The following is a 16,391-nucleotide window of genomic DNA, read 5'->3' as shown; positions in this document are numbered from 1 at the left end:
GTATTTTTTGTATGATGGAGATTATTTTAACCAGGCAGATGGCATTGCAACGGGAAGCCCATTAGCTCCAGTTGTAGCCAATCAGTTCAGGAAGTACTCTGAGAACATCACCTTGGACACAGCTCCTGCAAAGCCTAGTTGTTTTTACTGTTACATGACACATTCTTTGTCTGGCCTCATGGGCGAAAAGCTGGGAGAATTTTTCCAACTACATCAACAGCATTCATGATAACACCAGATTCACAATGGGGGTAATGGGAGTAAAGACAGATGGTGCCTTGCCTTTTCTAGACATCCTTGTCTGCCGGAAGGGAAATGGGTGTCTAGCCACAATGTTTATTGAAAACCCACCCACACAAACCGATATCTGCATGCTACCAGCTATCACCAACCTTCGCAGGAAAGTTCTGTTCTGAGGACATTGGTGCATCGAGCGGAAGCCATTTCAGACACTCAAAGCCTTCCGAAGGAAATGAGCCACTTACAGAAACCATTTAAAGAAAACGGTTACAATAACCACCAGATTTCACACGCCATCTTGCCAATGAAATGTAAGTAGAATATCTCCAAGGAGGGAATGAAAAAGCTTGCGTTCTTGCCATTCTGTGTCTCTGTAACAGAAATGATTAGCCGGCTTCTAAAGAAGCATAAAAATCGATATAGTTTTTCGTGCACTGGCTAAAATTCTACAACCAGTGAGGCCTGCGAAAGACAATGTTGAACTCAGAACATCAGGAGTATGTAAGAAACTGTGAGAGTGTGGACAGTTCTATATCAGGCAGACTGTACGTACTATTGAACAGCACCGTATGGAACATCTACAGTATCCTGAGGAATCAGCGGTGGCAGAGCATGCTTTAGAAAATGGACACTCTGTTGAATTTGCTGAAACATCTGTTATTACATGAACTACTAGTTTTTGGAACAGTGTTATAGAAGAAGTGATCGAGTTAAAAATTTCTGACAACACCCTCAATAAAGACAGCAGCCTGCAGCTAAGCACAGTTTGGAACCCAGCCATTGGAAAGTTGAAGCAGGCACAGCAAGTGTACAATGAAAACATTACCGTATATGGCACTGGAGCGATCACCGGTGTCGTCACCGAAGACTGCGCAGCCATATAAGGACGGCAGCAGCAATCATTCAACAGTCACCACTTGACAATGGCCGAGGAGAACTCGGCCTAAAGCTGTTAGGTTTTATACCACTGGACGCTGCTGGAAGCCCGAGAAAATTTTATCAGTATATATCGCTGCAAAGCTATGCCTTCGGATTTCCTTCCCTTTGTTGCCTGTATGTATTACTGCAGCTTTCTTTCATTATCTGTATTGTTCTTCATTTTAATTAATGGTATAGACCTACATTACACAAAGTTGTTGAAATTGAGATTTTCTTTTGTGGTGTAGCTGATGTTTAGTTTATTTAAAAGTTTAAAGCATGACATAAATTATCTCATTTCATGCAAACATAATATTCTTAACATTGTTTCTTTTCTTGAAATACAGGGGCAGGAATACAGCACTACTACTGTAACTTGTCAGGTGGTTGATGCACTAATCATTCACTGTCTGGGTTGATTGCAGAAAATTTCAGGGGGGACACTGTCACAAGTGGTAAAATACCAGTGGTCACAGGTGTCAGAGGGGTGCCTTTTTTTAGGATAGGGAAGGGGGAAAGAAAACGAGTTTTAAGAGAGATTGGCAGACACACACAGTTTGAGAAAACAGATGAACAGGAGTCAGATTTTTAGCGTACAGCCTCCATTTAAACAATGTTTAACAGATAGTAATCAGAAACTGCCAGTTCATCTTCGCCAAAGCAGTTATAATCCCACTAGTATGCAGTGTCAGTTATCTTTATTACACCAGAACATTCCGGGACTCAGAAATAAAGTTGATGAACTACTCATTTGTATTGATGAAATGGATTCATCTAACCAAATTGACATAATCTGCCTCTCTGAACATCAAGTGATCACCGGTATAGATATGTTAGACATTTCAGGATTCAAGCTAGCTTCCTACTTCTGCAGAGTAGATATGGATGGAGGAGGAGTTGCCACACTTATTTAAAACTGCCATAAATTCAACCCACTGACATTAATAAATTCTGTTTAGAGCAGCATCTAGAAGCATATGCAACAGAAGTAGAGTTCCATAACAGATCCTATATAATAGTAATTATTTACCGAGCACCTGCGGGAAATTATAATCTATTCATAAATCATCTAGAAGCTTTTTTGGGTTATTTAACAGGAAGAAACAAAGAAATTTTGATTGCTGGTGACTTTAATACAGATTTTCTAATGCAGTCTTCCAGTAAACATTTACTGCAGTTAGTAATGTTGTCTTTCAATCTAACTCACACTGTAAACTTTCCAACTAGGATCACTAAATCCTCAAGGACAGCCATTGATAACATTTTTATAGACAAATCAAAGGAACAAAACCATATCATAAAACCTATAATGGATGGACTATCAGATCATGACATGTAGCTCCTTGTTTTAGACGTAAATTCCAAGCAGATTATCAAGACTGCTAAGTCTAAGTACAGGAGAGTAGTCAATCTACCAAAAATTGAGTGTTTTGGAAAACTGCTCAAAGATATGAACTGGAAAGATGTTTATAGTGCTCACGACATGAATGAAAAATATAACACATTCATGAACAATGTCAGCACCATGTTTGAAAAAGGTTTTCTCTAAAAGTTACTCAAATTAAACAGAAGTCTATAATAAAACCATGGATTACACAAGGAATAAAGATTTCCTGTAAGACAAAAAGGAAAATGTATCTGTCGACCAAGAATAGCTCTAATACGGATGATTTAGCTAAATACAAGGTATACTGTAAAATATTTTAAAAAAGTAATTCAGACATCTAAACAAATGCACTACCAGAAGAAGATAGCAATGTCAGGGAGCAAAATAAAAACAATGTGGGATATAGTGAAAGAGGAGGCTGGTAGAACCAGAAAGGAACAGGAGCAAATAGCATTAAGGGTGGATGACACATTAGTAACCGATGGGCATAGTGTGGCAAATCTATTTAACAAGTACTTTATATCCGTTACTGATAGAATGGGATTGTCAGGATCAGTAAATAATGGCCGTGAATATCTGAAACTAGCCTTTACAAATAGCTTCAGGTACATGAATGTGTCACTCACTTCACCAAAAGAAATAACTTCCATAATAAAATCTTTAAAAACAAAGCATTCTAGTGGTTACGACGAAATATCAACAAAGTTAATTAAGACATGTTCTTGTGAGTTTAGTACAATTCTAAGTTACTTGTGTAACCAGTCAATTATAACTGGGACATTTCCTGACTGGCTAAATATACAGATGTTAAGCCGCTATTCAAGAAAGGGGTTAAAGAGACACCATCAAACTACAGACCGATTTCACTTTTGCCAGCATTCTCAAAAATTTTAGAAAAGTAATGTACCGGCAGCTTCTCAACCATCTGACCACAAATAACATATTATCAAGAACGCAGTTTGGATTTCTGAAGGGTTCTGATATCGAGAAGGCTATTGACACCTACAGTGAAAATGTACTTAATTCATTAAATAACAAGCAGCAGGTATTTCTGTGATTTGTCAAAGGCATTTGATTGTGTGAACCACAACATCCTTTTAAATAAATTAGAATTCTATGGTCTAATGGGCAGTGTTGCAAAATGGTTCAAGTCATACTTCGCTAACAGGAGAAAAAGGGTGTCAGTGCAAGGGACTAATGAATTAAGTCATCAGTCATCATCAGAATGGGAAGAAATTACATGTGGTGCCCACAAGGATCCATCTTAGGGCCATTGCTTTTTCTTGTGTACATTAATGATCTCTCATCAGTTACACTGCCAGAAGCAGAATTCGTTTTGTTTGCAGATAACACAAGTACTGCAATAAATAGTATGTCGAGTGTAGTTCTAGAAAGATCTGCTAATGATATTTTCATGGATATTAATAAATGGTTTAAAGCCAACTCACTGACATTAAACTTTGAAAAGACTCACTATATGCAATTCAGAATCTGTAAGAGGTTTCCACCCAGCATATGCATAAAGTGTGAAGAAGAGCAGATAGAAGAGGTTGACAGTCTTAAATTCCTGGGATTACAACTTGATAATAAATTCAGTTGGAAGGAGCACACCACAGAACTGCAGAAACGCCTTAACAAATCTATATTTGCAATTCGAGTGTTAGCTGACATAGGTGACATAAAAATGAAAAAGCTTGCATACTGTGCCATATGTCCGTAATGTCATATAGTGTAATATTTTGGGGTAACTCTTTAAGTCAAACAGAAGTTTTCACAGTCCAAAAGAGAGTAATATGTATTATTTGTGGAGTTAATTCATGGACGTCCTGTAGAAACCTCTTCAAAGAACTGGCTCTCAGTATATTTACTCCTTAATGAAATTTGTCCTAAATAATTTATCTCTTTTTCCAACAAACAGCTCAGTTCATACATACAATACCAGGAACAAAAATGATCTGCACAAGGACTTAGAAGCACTTTAGTTCAAAAAGGGGTACACTACTCAGGAACACTAATCTTCAATAATTTGCCAGCAAACATAAAAAATTTAGTTACAAATAAAGATCAGTTTAAAATGAGCCTGAAAGACTTACTAGTGGCCAACTTGTTCTACTCCACCAATGACTTTCTTAATAGAAACAAATGATGTATTGTATATATTCATACTATTAGTATTGTTATTTCAGCATTAAAATAAAAAAAAATAAATAAAAATAAAAAATATTGACATGTTCCACATCTACGAGGATCTCCTCAGCATGGATCTATGGAACGAAAAACTAATCTAATCTAAAGTGTAGCATATCTCTTTCCCTAAAGGTACTGAAACCTAACTTCCAGATACCTGGCAGGTAGTTTAAGTGCCATATTATGAAAAAATGGTTGTAAGTTACATAGCTTATAAGTGATTGCCTTAAGGTAGATTTAGTATATAGGCCTGCTACATTGGACATCTCACTTAAATGTCAAAACACACACACACACACACACACACACACACACACACACACACACACACACAGAGAGAGAGAGAGAGAGAGAGAGAGAGAGAGAAAATTTCCATGACTAGACTGTCAAAGAGCTTTATAGCAGCATCCCTTTGAGGATGAAAGTCATATTAACTGAACCATAGTGCACATCACTTTTCCTTCTAGTGTTGTGCTTGTGAGTACCTCTGTTACTTTCACACTCATGTTGATTGTCAATAGCAAATTTCATGAGTGAATAAATGTATCATCTGGCCGTGATTAATATTCCCCATCACTTAAACAGATGGCTGCAAGATGCATATATGAGCCTCACACATAATTCCAATTACCTTCTTTTACGCAATGAATACGTAAGTAAGGAGTTACCCCAGAATATTTTCCTGCGAGATATCAGTGAATGAAAATATACAAAATAAGTTAACTTACTGACTTCTATATTCTCAAACTTGGCAATTATTCTTATGGCAAAAGTAGCTGAACATAAACTTTTTTAGCTGATCAATTGTCTGGTTTTTCCAGTTAAAGTTTTCATCAATATGCACGCATAAAAGAACCTCAAACAATCTACATCTTTATTATGTCTTGTTGGTATACTAAGTCAATAGGGGGTGATATTCTTTAAACAGTACAAAACTGGATGAGCTGTGTGTTTCTCAGAGTTCAAAGTTTGCCCATTTGTGCAAAATCAGTATGTATGTTTAGAAAAACATCATTCTCTATTTTGTTATCCCTGAAACAAAGTTCTATAACTGTACTGAAGTTTCAGAACAGCTGGTAAAAAGAAGGTGAAATGTTCCTTTTTTTTAAAAAAAATCTTGACTTTTAGAATAGACAAGATAAAATGAGATTTTCAAGTTCTAATTTTATTTAAGTAATTTTGCGGTAATGAATACAATAACTTGCTCCTCTGATGCGTCAGCATCTTATTGTGCTGCAATTCTCTATTTGTTACTTGTGTACCTTCAAAGAACCATAAAACCAAATTTAAATACGATTAAGACTGAAACATGTAAACTACACCAAGGGCCAAGCATATTCAACGTGCATATCATTTTATTTCGTGGTATGTGCTTCCCTGCTTAGGCACCATGAACAGCAGGAACCACAAAGTTTGAACTTACGTACAAATGAATAAAAATATCATTGAAATCTACTAGTACCTTAAATTTCTTCAGCTTCTGAACGGCCCACTACCAGCTTTCTACGATCCAACATCGTATTAGGAAAAGCCTTTCGTATGTAAAATCTTTTAAAACTTAGTTCGAGAAAATTTCCCGAAAGACAAATTTTGTACGAATATAAATGAACCTTAAACCAGCTGTTTAGCGTATTCAGCACAGTGTCAACTGTCAGGCAACCAGTAAATAATTTCAAACTGCCCAGAAACTCGCGGCGCCAGCATCTGGCACCTGCTATTTCAACCCAAACATTCGACAAATGCGCAACGCTGTTGTTATCATGCGGTTAAAGGTCTACTATTACAGTTCTCGACGATGGCTACTGCAATTCCGAAAATATCGCGACTGTCATCAAGAATTCTTCGAATACTAGGATGTAACCCCGGACCTATGACACTGCAAGGGACAAATACGTATTTAATCGGAACCGGCAAAAGGTTATGTTGAAACTTTCTCCGTTGGTTTATTATGCACGTATTTACTGTTATTACGTCGTTTTGAGGCAGCAGCGCATTCGCTTTTAATTTAGAGGATTCATTTAATAAACGTGATAGCGAATGCCTGCTTTCGTGGTCTTTACATTTTGTGATACTGATATTAGTTTGTCGCATCCAGATTGAAACAGACGTCATTCAAAATCCGATTTTGTCAGTACGAAATTTCTTCCAGAGAGAAAAGAAATAAAGAAAACTGAATTCAATGTGTACATATCATTGTGTTATATCTTTATTGATCCACTAAATCAATCAGTGTACAGAAGTGTACAACATGATATATGGGACTAGACAAGTAGATGTTGATAAACCCATGTCCAACAACATTGTTACACATAGAGTACATCACACAGAAGATATGTATTCTTACTCAATCATTCAATTTGCAGAAGTGTGCAATATAATAAAGAACATATAAGCACAAATACTGCACTTGGTATACATTGCATTGGTTTATAGATCACACTGAAGAAAGTACCTACTGAGAAGCACTACATTGTTAACAATTATCTTAATTTTTTTAAATTTATGTGGTTCCTGAATAATTTCTATTTCTTCTGGAAGATGGTTATAAAATTTAATTCTTATACACTTGACACTGTTACTGTACAGTTTAGTTGAATAGGGAACTAACCATGACAATCTCTTCTACCCCATGTCATAGTGGAGAGTATCCAGGTACCAGCCCAGTCTACTGATGTTTTGTTTAATAAAGCAAGGCAGTTCAGAAATGTATTGACTATGGAGAGGCAATATGTTTATTTATTTAAAGAGTGGTTTACAGGTTTGTCTTTGCTGCGTGCACAGGATTGTTCTAATTGCCTTTTTTGCAATTTGAATAATTTCACTGATTCATGACCCCAAAAAATGATGGATGCTGAATGGAAATTAGCATGATACTATACAAGTCAATGTACTGGTGTTTAGCCCATCCCTCACTGAGTGGAGCATGAAGCAGACTTTGCTTAGCCTAGAACTAATCATGTCAATTTGGTTATTCCATGTGAGTGTGTCCATGATGTGGATCCCTAATGATTTTGTGTCATTGGCAAATTCAGCATTGCTCTCACTTATTGTTGCTGTTGGAACCTGGAGTTCTGTTCTGAATGGTGTGAAAGGTTAGGCATACTGTCTTTTCTGTTGTGAGGAGCAATCTGATACTGTCTGTTGGGGCAGTATTTCTGTTGGTTGCTATCTGGAGAGATTCATCTGTATTTGAGATTAATGACATTAGTGTCGTTGACAAACAAAAATGCCTTGCTAGTAGGTAGGGTGTGGGGGAGGTCATTTATATAAAGAAGAAATGAAAAAAGACCTAAAACTGAGCTGTGTGGCACACCATGCTTTATTTCTTGTGTAAATGAGTGTAGCACTTTTAGAATACCTGACTGATTTACTTTATTTATATGAACATAATGTGCCCACTCTTAAATATAACTACTGATCTCCAGCCACTGGCAGCTCCCCTTATCTCATACCAATCCACCTTTTGCAAAAGTGTGTTGTGGTTCACCATGTCAACAGCCTTTGTGAAGTCAAGAAAGATCTCAGTAGCTGGGAATTTTTTGTCAACCAGGTGTAGGATAGAGTAAAGCAATTCGTAATTTGCATCAGTAGTTAGTTAGTTATATGTTCCACTGATCAGTCTCATGGTGACGGTTATGATATGGAACATGTCAAGTGCATAAGAAATGCACACATGAATCAAGGGCTTTTTTTATTTTCTGCCCCATTCCCTTAAATGGCACAAAGTGCATATATTATACCTACAGATATAAGTTGGAAAGAAAGGGAATTAGAGGTATTCCAAATGAATGGATTAGATTATATCTTACTAGCTGGCAACAAAAAGTTGTTCTTGAACAGGACACAATAACTGAAAACATTTCAAGAAGAACAACATACACATCAAAAAAACTACCATCAAATATGGTGTGCCACAAGGATCAACATTAGGCCCCATCCTCTTTCTTTTGTATATTGATGACCTGAATGACACTGTCCATGCCGAACAGAAAACTTTATTTGCGGATGATACCAGTATTTTGATTACAGGATCAGACCAAAAACAGCTTCAATTAACTACAGATGCATCATTGCTGGAACTAACACACTGGTTTGGAAAAAAAAAAAAAAAAAAAAAAAAAACCTTATAATTAACACTGGGAAAACGGTGGCCATGAACTTTCATATATCCCACTATAAACAACAAAATGAACACGCATTGAAAATAAACAACAAAATTCTAAAATTAGTTGATGATGTTAAGTTCCGAGGAATATACCTGCAGAGTGATCTCAAGTGGAATACACACATTAAACCTCTTACAACCAAGCTATCATCATTCTGTTACATGCTACGGATACTAAGCACAAGTTGTAATAGAGAAATAGTAATACAGGCATATCACGCACATTTACAGACAGCAATCCGATATGGAATAATATTTTGGGGGAACGCACCCTGTAGTCAATCTGTTTTCAAAACCCAGAAACGAGCTATCAGAATCAGCTGCAACATAAAGAGGCATGGTTCACGTCGCTCTCTTTTTCCTACTCTAAAGATACTGAACCTTCTATGCCTGTATATATTTGAAACAATAGTCTTTGTAAGAGAATATTTAGGAACCTCCAATACCTATCAGCTGAACAGCTCTGTGCACAATTACACAACAAGAAATGGCAATAACATTCATGTCTCATATGCCATAACATCACCCTATCGGAGGAGTTGGTAAGTTGGTAAAGCAAGACAGCTTGGTGAAAAAAAGGCTGAAGTCATTTCTGATGAGCCACAGTTTCTACTCTGTAAATGAATACCTCTCAGAATGAAACAGAATTTTACAATGTTAAATTAATAAACAATTTATGGCAATTATTTGTTTATTAAAGTGTACTAGTTGTACATGTAACATCCTATTAATGTAGATATTTGTAGTCCACAACATTGTATTGATCTTATGTCACAGGACCAAAACTAAATAAATAAATGAAATAAATAATTCACCTTTGGTATAGAAGGAGTTGTCAAGGAGATAAGATTTCAATTTATTTTTGAAACTTTTACTGCCTCCTGTCAGACATTTTATTTCATCTGGTAATTTATTGAAAAGTTTTATAGCAGCATATTTTACCCCTTTCTGTGCCAGATATAGGTTAAGTAGAAGATAGTGTAAGTCCTTCATTTTTCTGGTATTATAATCATGAATGTCACTGTTGTCATCAAACTGGTCCATGTTGTTGAGAACAAATTTCATTACTGAATAAATGTGCTGTGTGGCTGTTGTAAGAATTCCTAACCTTTTAAACAGATGTCTACAATATGTGCGACTATGAGCCCCATACATTATTCTAACCACTTTCTTCTGAGCAGTGAATACTTTTTGCGTAAGTATTGAGTTACATCAAAATATTATTCTGTATGACAAAGAGAGTGAAGGCACGCAAAGTGTGTTAGCTTACAATTTTTTATATCCTCAAAAGTTGCTGAACCTGGTTACTTTAGGAGATCCAAAATATTAAGTTTCCAATTAAGATTCTCATCTACATGTACACCCAAAAACTTAGTATGCCATACCCTGGCAACTGAGTTCTGTTGATGTGTTATATTTCCAGAAGGAACTGTACTCCTTGCAGTAGAAATTTGGATTTACTGTGTTTTTTCAAAATTCAGAGCAACACCATTTGAAGAAAACCAACCAATAACTTTTCCAAAGACATGAATTGTATCATTTCCTATTGGTGTTACTTTTACTCTATTAATAATGATGCTTTTATTATCAGCAAAAAGTGTCAGTTTAGCTTCTTGTTTCAGATAAGAAGGGAGGTCATTCTCATATCAAGAACAGAAGGGGGACTGATGATCAAACTCTACATTACATGTGTGACTCAGAACATCAGCTGTAACTGCTCCACATTGTTTCAATATCATGTTAGAGTTATCATCTGCTCCAACAGAGCATTTATTTTTCAAAGATTTAATGATTTTTCCTTATTTCCCAAAGAGGTTGTTAGGTGAAAATTAATCTGACTAGGATTTTTCAAAACTGACTCTTCCATGTACTGCTTGGCTTTTTCATTTGAACTATTCTCACCAATTTTTTCATCTACACTTGAGAAATGGTTGTTAAATATAGTAGCTACTTATGTACTGTTGGTAAAGATGGCCTCATTCTTTTTAATAGTAATACTACCTACCCAAGTGGTTACTTTTCCTGTCTCCCTTCTAACAACATTCCACACTGATTTGATTCTATTACCCAAGTTGTTAATTTTGTTTCTAATATACATATTTCTTTTCTTTCTGACAACTCTTCTCAGTATGTTACAATAGTTTTTATAGTGTAAAATTCTTCTGGGTCTTTAGTAATTCTTGCTATGTCATACAGTTTTCTTTTTATTTCTGAAGACACTTTAATACCTGTAGTAATCCAAGGTTTCTTTGAAAACTGTTTGTGTTACATTTAGTAATTTTTTTTTATTTTCTTGGAAAACAGGAAAAAGAATGTTATTTTTTGTAAGAAATGAGTTTAGTTTGGCAGCCATTGCATACTCAAATATTTTACTGAATACTGAGAGGACTGCAACTGGACTGTAGTTGCCAGGATCTTCTTTTGATTCCTTTTCATGCATGGGTATGATTTTTGCCATTTTAAGTTTTTGTGGAAATATTGCATCAGAATTTATTACATGAGACAGCAGTCTACTAATAACTTTACTGCATCTGTGTAGAAGGAAGCATGGCATCATTTCTCATTTCTTCTTGTGCTGACGATTTTTTCTTTATTTTACTAATAATGATATCTCCAATTTCTGCTCCCAATGTAGGTGATAAAAGATTGTGTTAATGAAGGTACTGAAGATTGACTGAGGGAGACAATTATTTTTAGATAATCTGTTAGTTTTTCTATGGTTTCACTGAAGTATGAGTTAAATACTTGAGTTACTTCCTATTGGTCAATAATTAATGTTGAATTTACGTTAAGTTTAATTACACTTTTTCTATTTCTACTTTTTTTTGCATTGATTATTTGCCATATGCATTTGCTTTTATTATATGAAGCCTTCAGAAGGATGTCATTTTGTAGATTTTTAGCAGCACTCACCACTTTTTTAAATATTCTTTTGTATGAATTGAAGTGTTTCTTAAATTGTTCACTGTTGCTGAGGCTAGTCTTGCTGAGGGAGGAATGCTCTCTCTTTCTCTTTGTTGAATTTATACCTGCTGTGATCCAGTTGGAGGATGCTATATTGTTACATATGGTTTTTGTTTTTAAAGGGAAATGACAGTTGAAATAGTAACATAAAATGTTTAGAAAAGTTTCAAATTTTTCACTTGCCATTTGAGAGTAGTATACAGTCTCCCAGTTCTTTCTCTGCATATGCGACAGAAAAATGAGTTAATTGGTTTGACATAAAACTTCTACTTTGATTTGTAATTTTTTTGGGTTGACGTTTACTCCAGAAAGACTGTCTGTATAATGAGTGCAATAAGGTCAGAATATCCCAGATTTAAAGATCTAACAGAATAATCTATGTTGCTAACTGTTGTAACTTGGACATATAACAAAGAATCTTAGTACAACTTTAACAGACTGGGGCATGTACGCTAGTCACCATAACACACACTGAACACAACAAGATAAGGCTAATGTACATAAGCAGTAATAACATTATAACTGAGTGTGAGTGTAGTGCAGCAGAGTTTAAATAGGCACTCACCAGTCGTGGGCTCTGTTGGAAGTACACAGTGTTGGTCTTTCGCAGCACACTCTCACAGATGACAACACACTGCTTATGTGCTCGACTTTCAAGTGTGTGCGCCTTACTTCATTCCTCTTCCCTTGGGAAACAGCTCGGATTTGCGAGATCTCCATGGTGCCTTCCTCTACAAGGCTCTGACTGAGGTGTTGTGCTAGTACTGGGGCATATGGTCAGAAGTACTTGGGTGCGGGCAGTGTTGCAGCTGCCTTCTTGTGTCAATCCATACATTAGGATGGGTGATGTCATCATGAGCTCCATGTCCACATCAGGTCCAGGGCCTGTTGGTGGTTGTGTCCCTGCAGTTGGTGGCTGAGGTGGAGGAGATGGCTCCGGTGTGGATGGCGGCTGCATCAGTACTGGTAGCAGTATTGGAGAAGCTCCACCAGGTTCATCGACCCATGATAGGGGACCCAAATATGTTGTAGCAGGGACCCAGCCACATCAGCTGTTCCATCGAGTGACACAGGCTGGCATGGTGACGCCGGCGTCCTGGCTTGGGTTGTCCAGTGGTCCATGCACAGGCGCAGCTGGTTGCAATAATGTGCACAGAGGCCCTCCTGTGTATGGAGGTTGGAGAGACAGTGGCCGTGGCATTGGGAGATGACCATAGAAATCCATTTTGGCTGATGACCAAACCCATGTGACAAGACAGCCACCCTGGACCAGAATGAAGCAAACTCCTGTGACACAAACTGAGGGCCGTTGTCAGAGACCAATGTTGCCAGAAGTCCTTTGATGGAAAACGTTTTTGACAGGGTTGCCACGGAGGCAGAGGCCAAAGAAGACGGGCAACAAACAACATATGGGAACTGAGAGAATGCATCAATTACTATTAGGAAATAAGGAAAGGGCTGGTAAAATTGAAGTGGAGACGATCCCAGGCCTGCAAAGGCTGCAGCCACAGAGACAATGTTGCCCATGGGGCAGCTCACTGTGATGCACAGTGACAACATGGTGTAATGAAATGAGTGATATTGCCATCCAAATGAGGCCAAAAAACATGATGACAGCCTAACACCTCAGTGTGTTACACCGTCCAGTGATCAGCGCACAGCAGTTGCAGGATGTCTGAACGGAGAGCTTGGGAACCACTATGCAAGGAGCTGAATAGTCCTTGTCAAGGAGCAGAACACCGTTAGCGATACCAAAACACACAGTAATTATAGAGGGGGTCAGATGCCTACAATGGAGGAGCCTCTGGTCAGCTATGTTGTACAGAATGTATCACTTTCTGCAAAATCGGATCAGCAGCATTAGACTGTGTGACCTGAATGCTAGTAATTGGAAAACCATTAATAGTTTTATGAGTGCATTCATCAACATGGAAACAGAGTAACTCCTCCCTATAAAAACTGTGTCTGGGCTGGTGAGAAGACAGGAGAGCGCACTAGCATTCACATGTTTAGCCATGGGGTGGAAATGATCTCCTAGTTTTACTTAGAGAGGAACAATGCCCCATGTTGAAGGAGATGTGCTGCTTTGTCTGGCAACAACACTGATGGGTTAAACAGCAAAACTGATAGCTTGTGTTCCATGACGAAATGGAACCTTACACCACATCGAAAACATGAAATTTCTTTAAGGCATAAACAATGGTGAGGGCTTCTTTCTCTATTTGTGAATGTCTAATCTGAGCCAAATTAAGTGTCTTCAATGCTCATGCAATAGGCTGCTTTGAGCCATCAGAATATTTATGACCTAATACCACCCCCAGCCCATGCTGGGACACATCTATTGCTAACATGACAATAAACAAAGCTTTTCAATATTATATAGTTTCTTGGCCCCAATCACATACAAATCTGTGGTCTGTCCACTGACTTTTCTGGTGGTGAACAATGCATGCACCAAAAATTTGTTGACGTGGTTAGTGGTTATGAGGCAAGATGCAGATTGTAACATAGACTTTAGTTTGGAAAACGCCATTTCAGATGCCTGCAACCAGTGGCAAGACGTCTCTTATGCACAAAGTCATGTAAAGATTGTGCTGCCCCCTGGCAAAAACTGATGATAATAAGCAATCTTACCTAAAAACCTTGAGTTCCTTGACCGATGAAGGATTCGGGTGACCCACAATGGCAGAGACATTCTGATGAAGGGGTTTGAAACCAGCACGAGAGATTTCGAATCAAAGGTAAACAACAGTAGGCTGAAAGAAGTGGCACCGGGTGAATCCAAAAGAAACGGGGTCTGGTTGAAGGTTTCATGGTGATGTGGGCTTTGAAAACAGAGCAGAATGTTGAGGGCATAAAGAGTTGAGTTGTGCATAAGGCACTTGATCAGAGATTAGATTAACTTCATTGGAAATAATAAACCTGGACAGGTTAAAGGCATCCAAACCAAACAAATTTTTGGTGCATGCATTGTTCACCACCAGAAAAGTCAGTGGACAGACCACAGATTTATATGTGATTGGGGCCAAGAAACTATATAATATTGAAAAGCTTTGTTTATTGTAGGTGACTAATGTACGTGATACTGGTACTAAAGGAGGAGAACCAAGTCTATGTACATCTGCAAGTTGAGTAATGACACAGCAGCACCAGTGTTGACTTGCATGTGCAAAACCTTCTGGTAAACCTTGAAATCAGTAAAAAGCTTGCCGATACACAACTGACATCCATGTCAGCATCTGCAATAGGCTGTCGGAATTTTGTGTCACAAACAGAGCAATATTGCCCATTTTGTTCCACTGGCACAAATGACCCACTTCTTAGGACAATCCAGCCTATCACGAGTGACAAAACACACAGACAATGGGGAACCATGGAGCACTTGTGTTTTTGTTCATTACCGGGCTTGCTGTGCTGCTGCTGTTGCTACTGTGGCTGTTCCAGTGAGGTGGGCTGGCCACCATGATATTTTGCTCACATGTGGACTGCTGCTACCATGTTGTCCCCTGTGAACTATTCAACAAATGATTGCGGGCAGGGGGGGGGGGGGGGAAGTGAGTTGTTTCGTAAATCGTCATCACCAGTTTTCAGAAGGCCTCGTCACTTCTGCTGTGGAGGCCTAGTTGCCATTGTTGTTACAGTAGGCCGAGTTTGTGAGTTCGTGAAATGGTTTCTGGTGCAGTACACCGCTAAGACAATTTCTCTGTGCCACTACTACACAGCTGTGCCTCAGGATCAGGTAACAGGATAGGAGAACGTAGGTTCTACAACACTCCAACAAATTAGTAACAAAGTCACACAAGTGAGTTAAAAAGGTTTACCTGTCTTTTTGATTTGTTGAATAATGAAGTCTGCAACACTGCTTGCAATGTAACACAGAAAAGACCCTCAATGGCTAAGTGCAAGTAATCATAGGTGAATTTCTCAGTACATAGCAAATGCAATTTACAACTATTGTGTGTTCACTTCTAAGAGTTCAATAAATGACGTTCCCTGTCTTAAGTCAGCCCTGGACAATGATCTATAACCAATTGGGTGAGAGCTGCTCTACCATGTTGTGAGTAGGCTTCTGTCTGTTGTCGCCTGGTCATGGTTGGATTGTACTCGGCTGGCAATTGACTGAGACGAAGTAGATATCTTCATCCTCAGTATCACCTGTGGCGCTGGTGGAACTCGCACAAGTGGTGAGTCTCTATGGCACTGGTACCAGTTCGTTTCTTTGCACCTATGGTGCTTTTGCCCTCGCTGTGGCTCGTTTGGATGACACAGCAGGTTGAACTTCTGCAACCTCACACCATGACTCAATTTGACTACCCACTGTGCTCGGAACCTCAAATGATTGTGGAACAGTCAGAATGTCAGGTAGGGATGGGTTTTCACATTGGAGGGCCTTCTCATGAACCTCATGACCAGGAGCCAATCAAATGGTTGCATCACGAACCATTTGGTTGGCATACGATAGGTACTGGGAGATGAAGAAGCTTGCACAGGATAGAGTAGCATGGAGAGCTGCATCAAATCAGTCTCAGG

General features: G+C 38.2%; 2 protein-coding genes across 3 annotated transcripts in view; one reads left to right on the top strand and one right to left on the bottom strand.

The window, feature by feature from the left end:
- The window catches only part of LOC124596585 (centrosomal protein of 78 kDa-like), a 128,539-nt gene extending 122,017 nt beyond the window's left edge, over nucleotides 1-6,522 (bottom strand). The window contains exon 1 of the mRNA XM_047135777.1: nucleotides 6,195-6,522. The gene's annotated coding sequence lies outside the window, so the exon portion shown is untranslated. The remainder of the gene's footprint in view (nucleotides 1-6,194) is intronic.
- LOC124596586 (endoribonuclease LACTB2) overlaps nucleotides 6,462-16,391 on the top strand; it is a 93,405-nt gene continuing 83,475 nt past the window's right edge. For both annotated transcript variants that reach the window (XM_047135779.1, XM_047135778.1), the window contains exon 1: nucleotides 6,462-6,649. In XM_047135779.1, the coding sequence (XP_046991735.1) occupies nucleotides 6,528-6,649 (122 nt within the window). In that variant the 5' untranslated portion in view covers nucleotides 6,462-6,527. The remainder of the gene's footprint in view (nucleotides 6,650-16,391) is intronic.

This window comes from Schistocerca americana, chromosome 2 (assembly GCF_021461395.2).
Source record: "Schistocerca americana isolate TAMUIC-IGC-003095 chromosome 2, iqSchAmer2.1, whole genome shotgun sequence".
Taxonomy (NCBI): domain Eukaryota; kingdom Metazoa; phylum Arthropoda; class Insecta; order Orthoptera; family Acrididae; genus Schistocerca; species Schistocerca americana.
The sequence above is the reverse complement of the archived record's forward strand: the minus strand, read 5'-3'. Positions and strand labels throughout refer to the sequence as shown.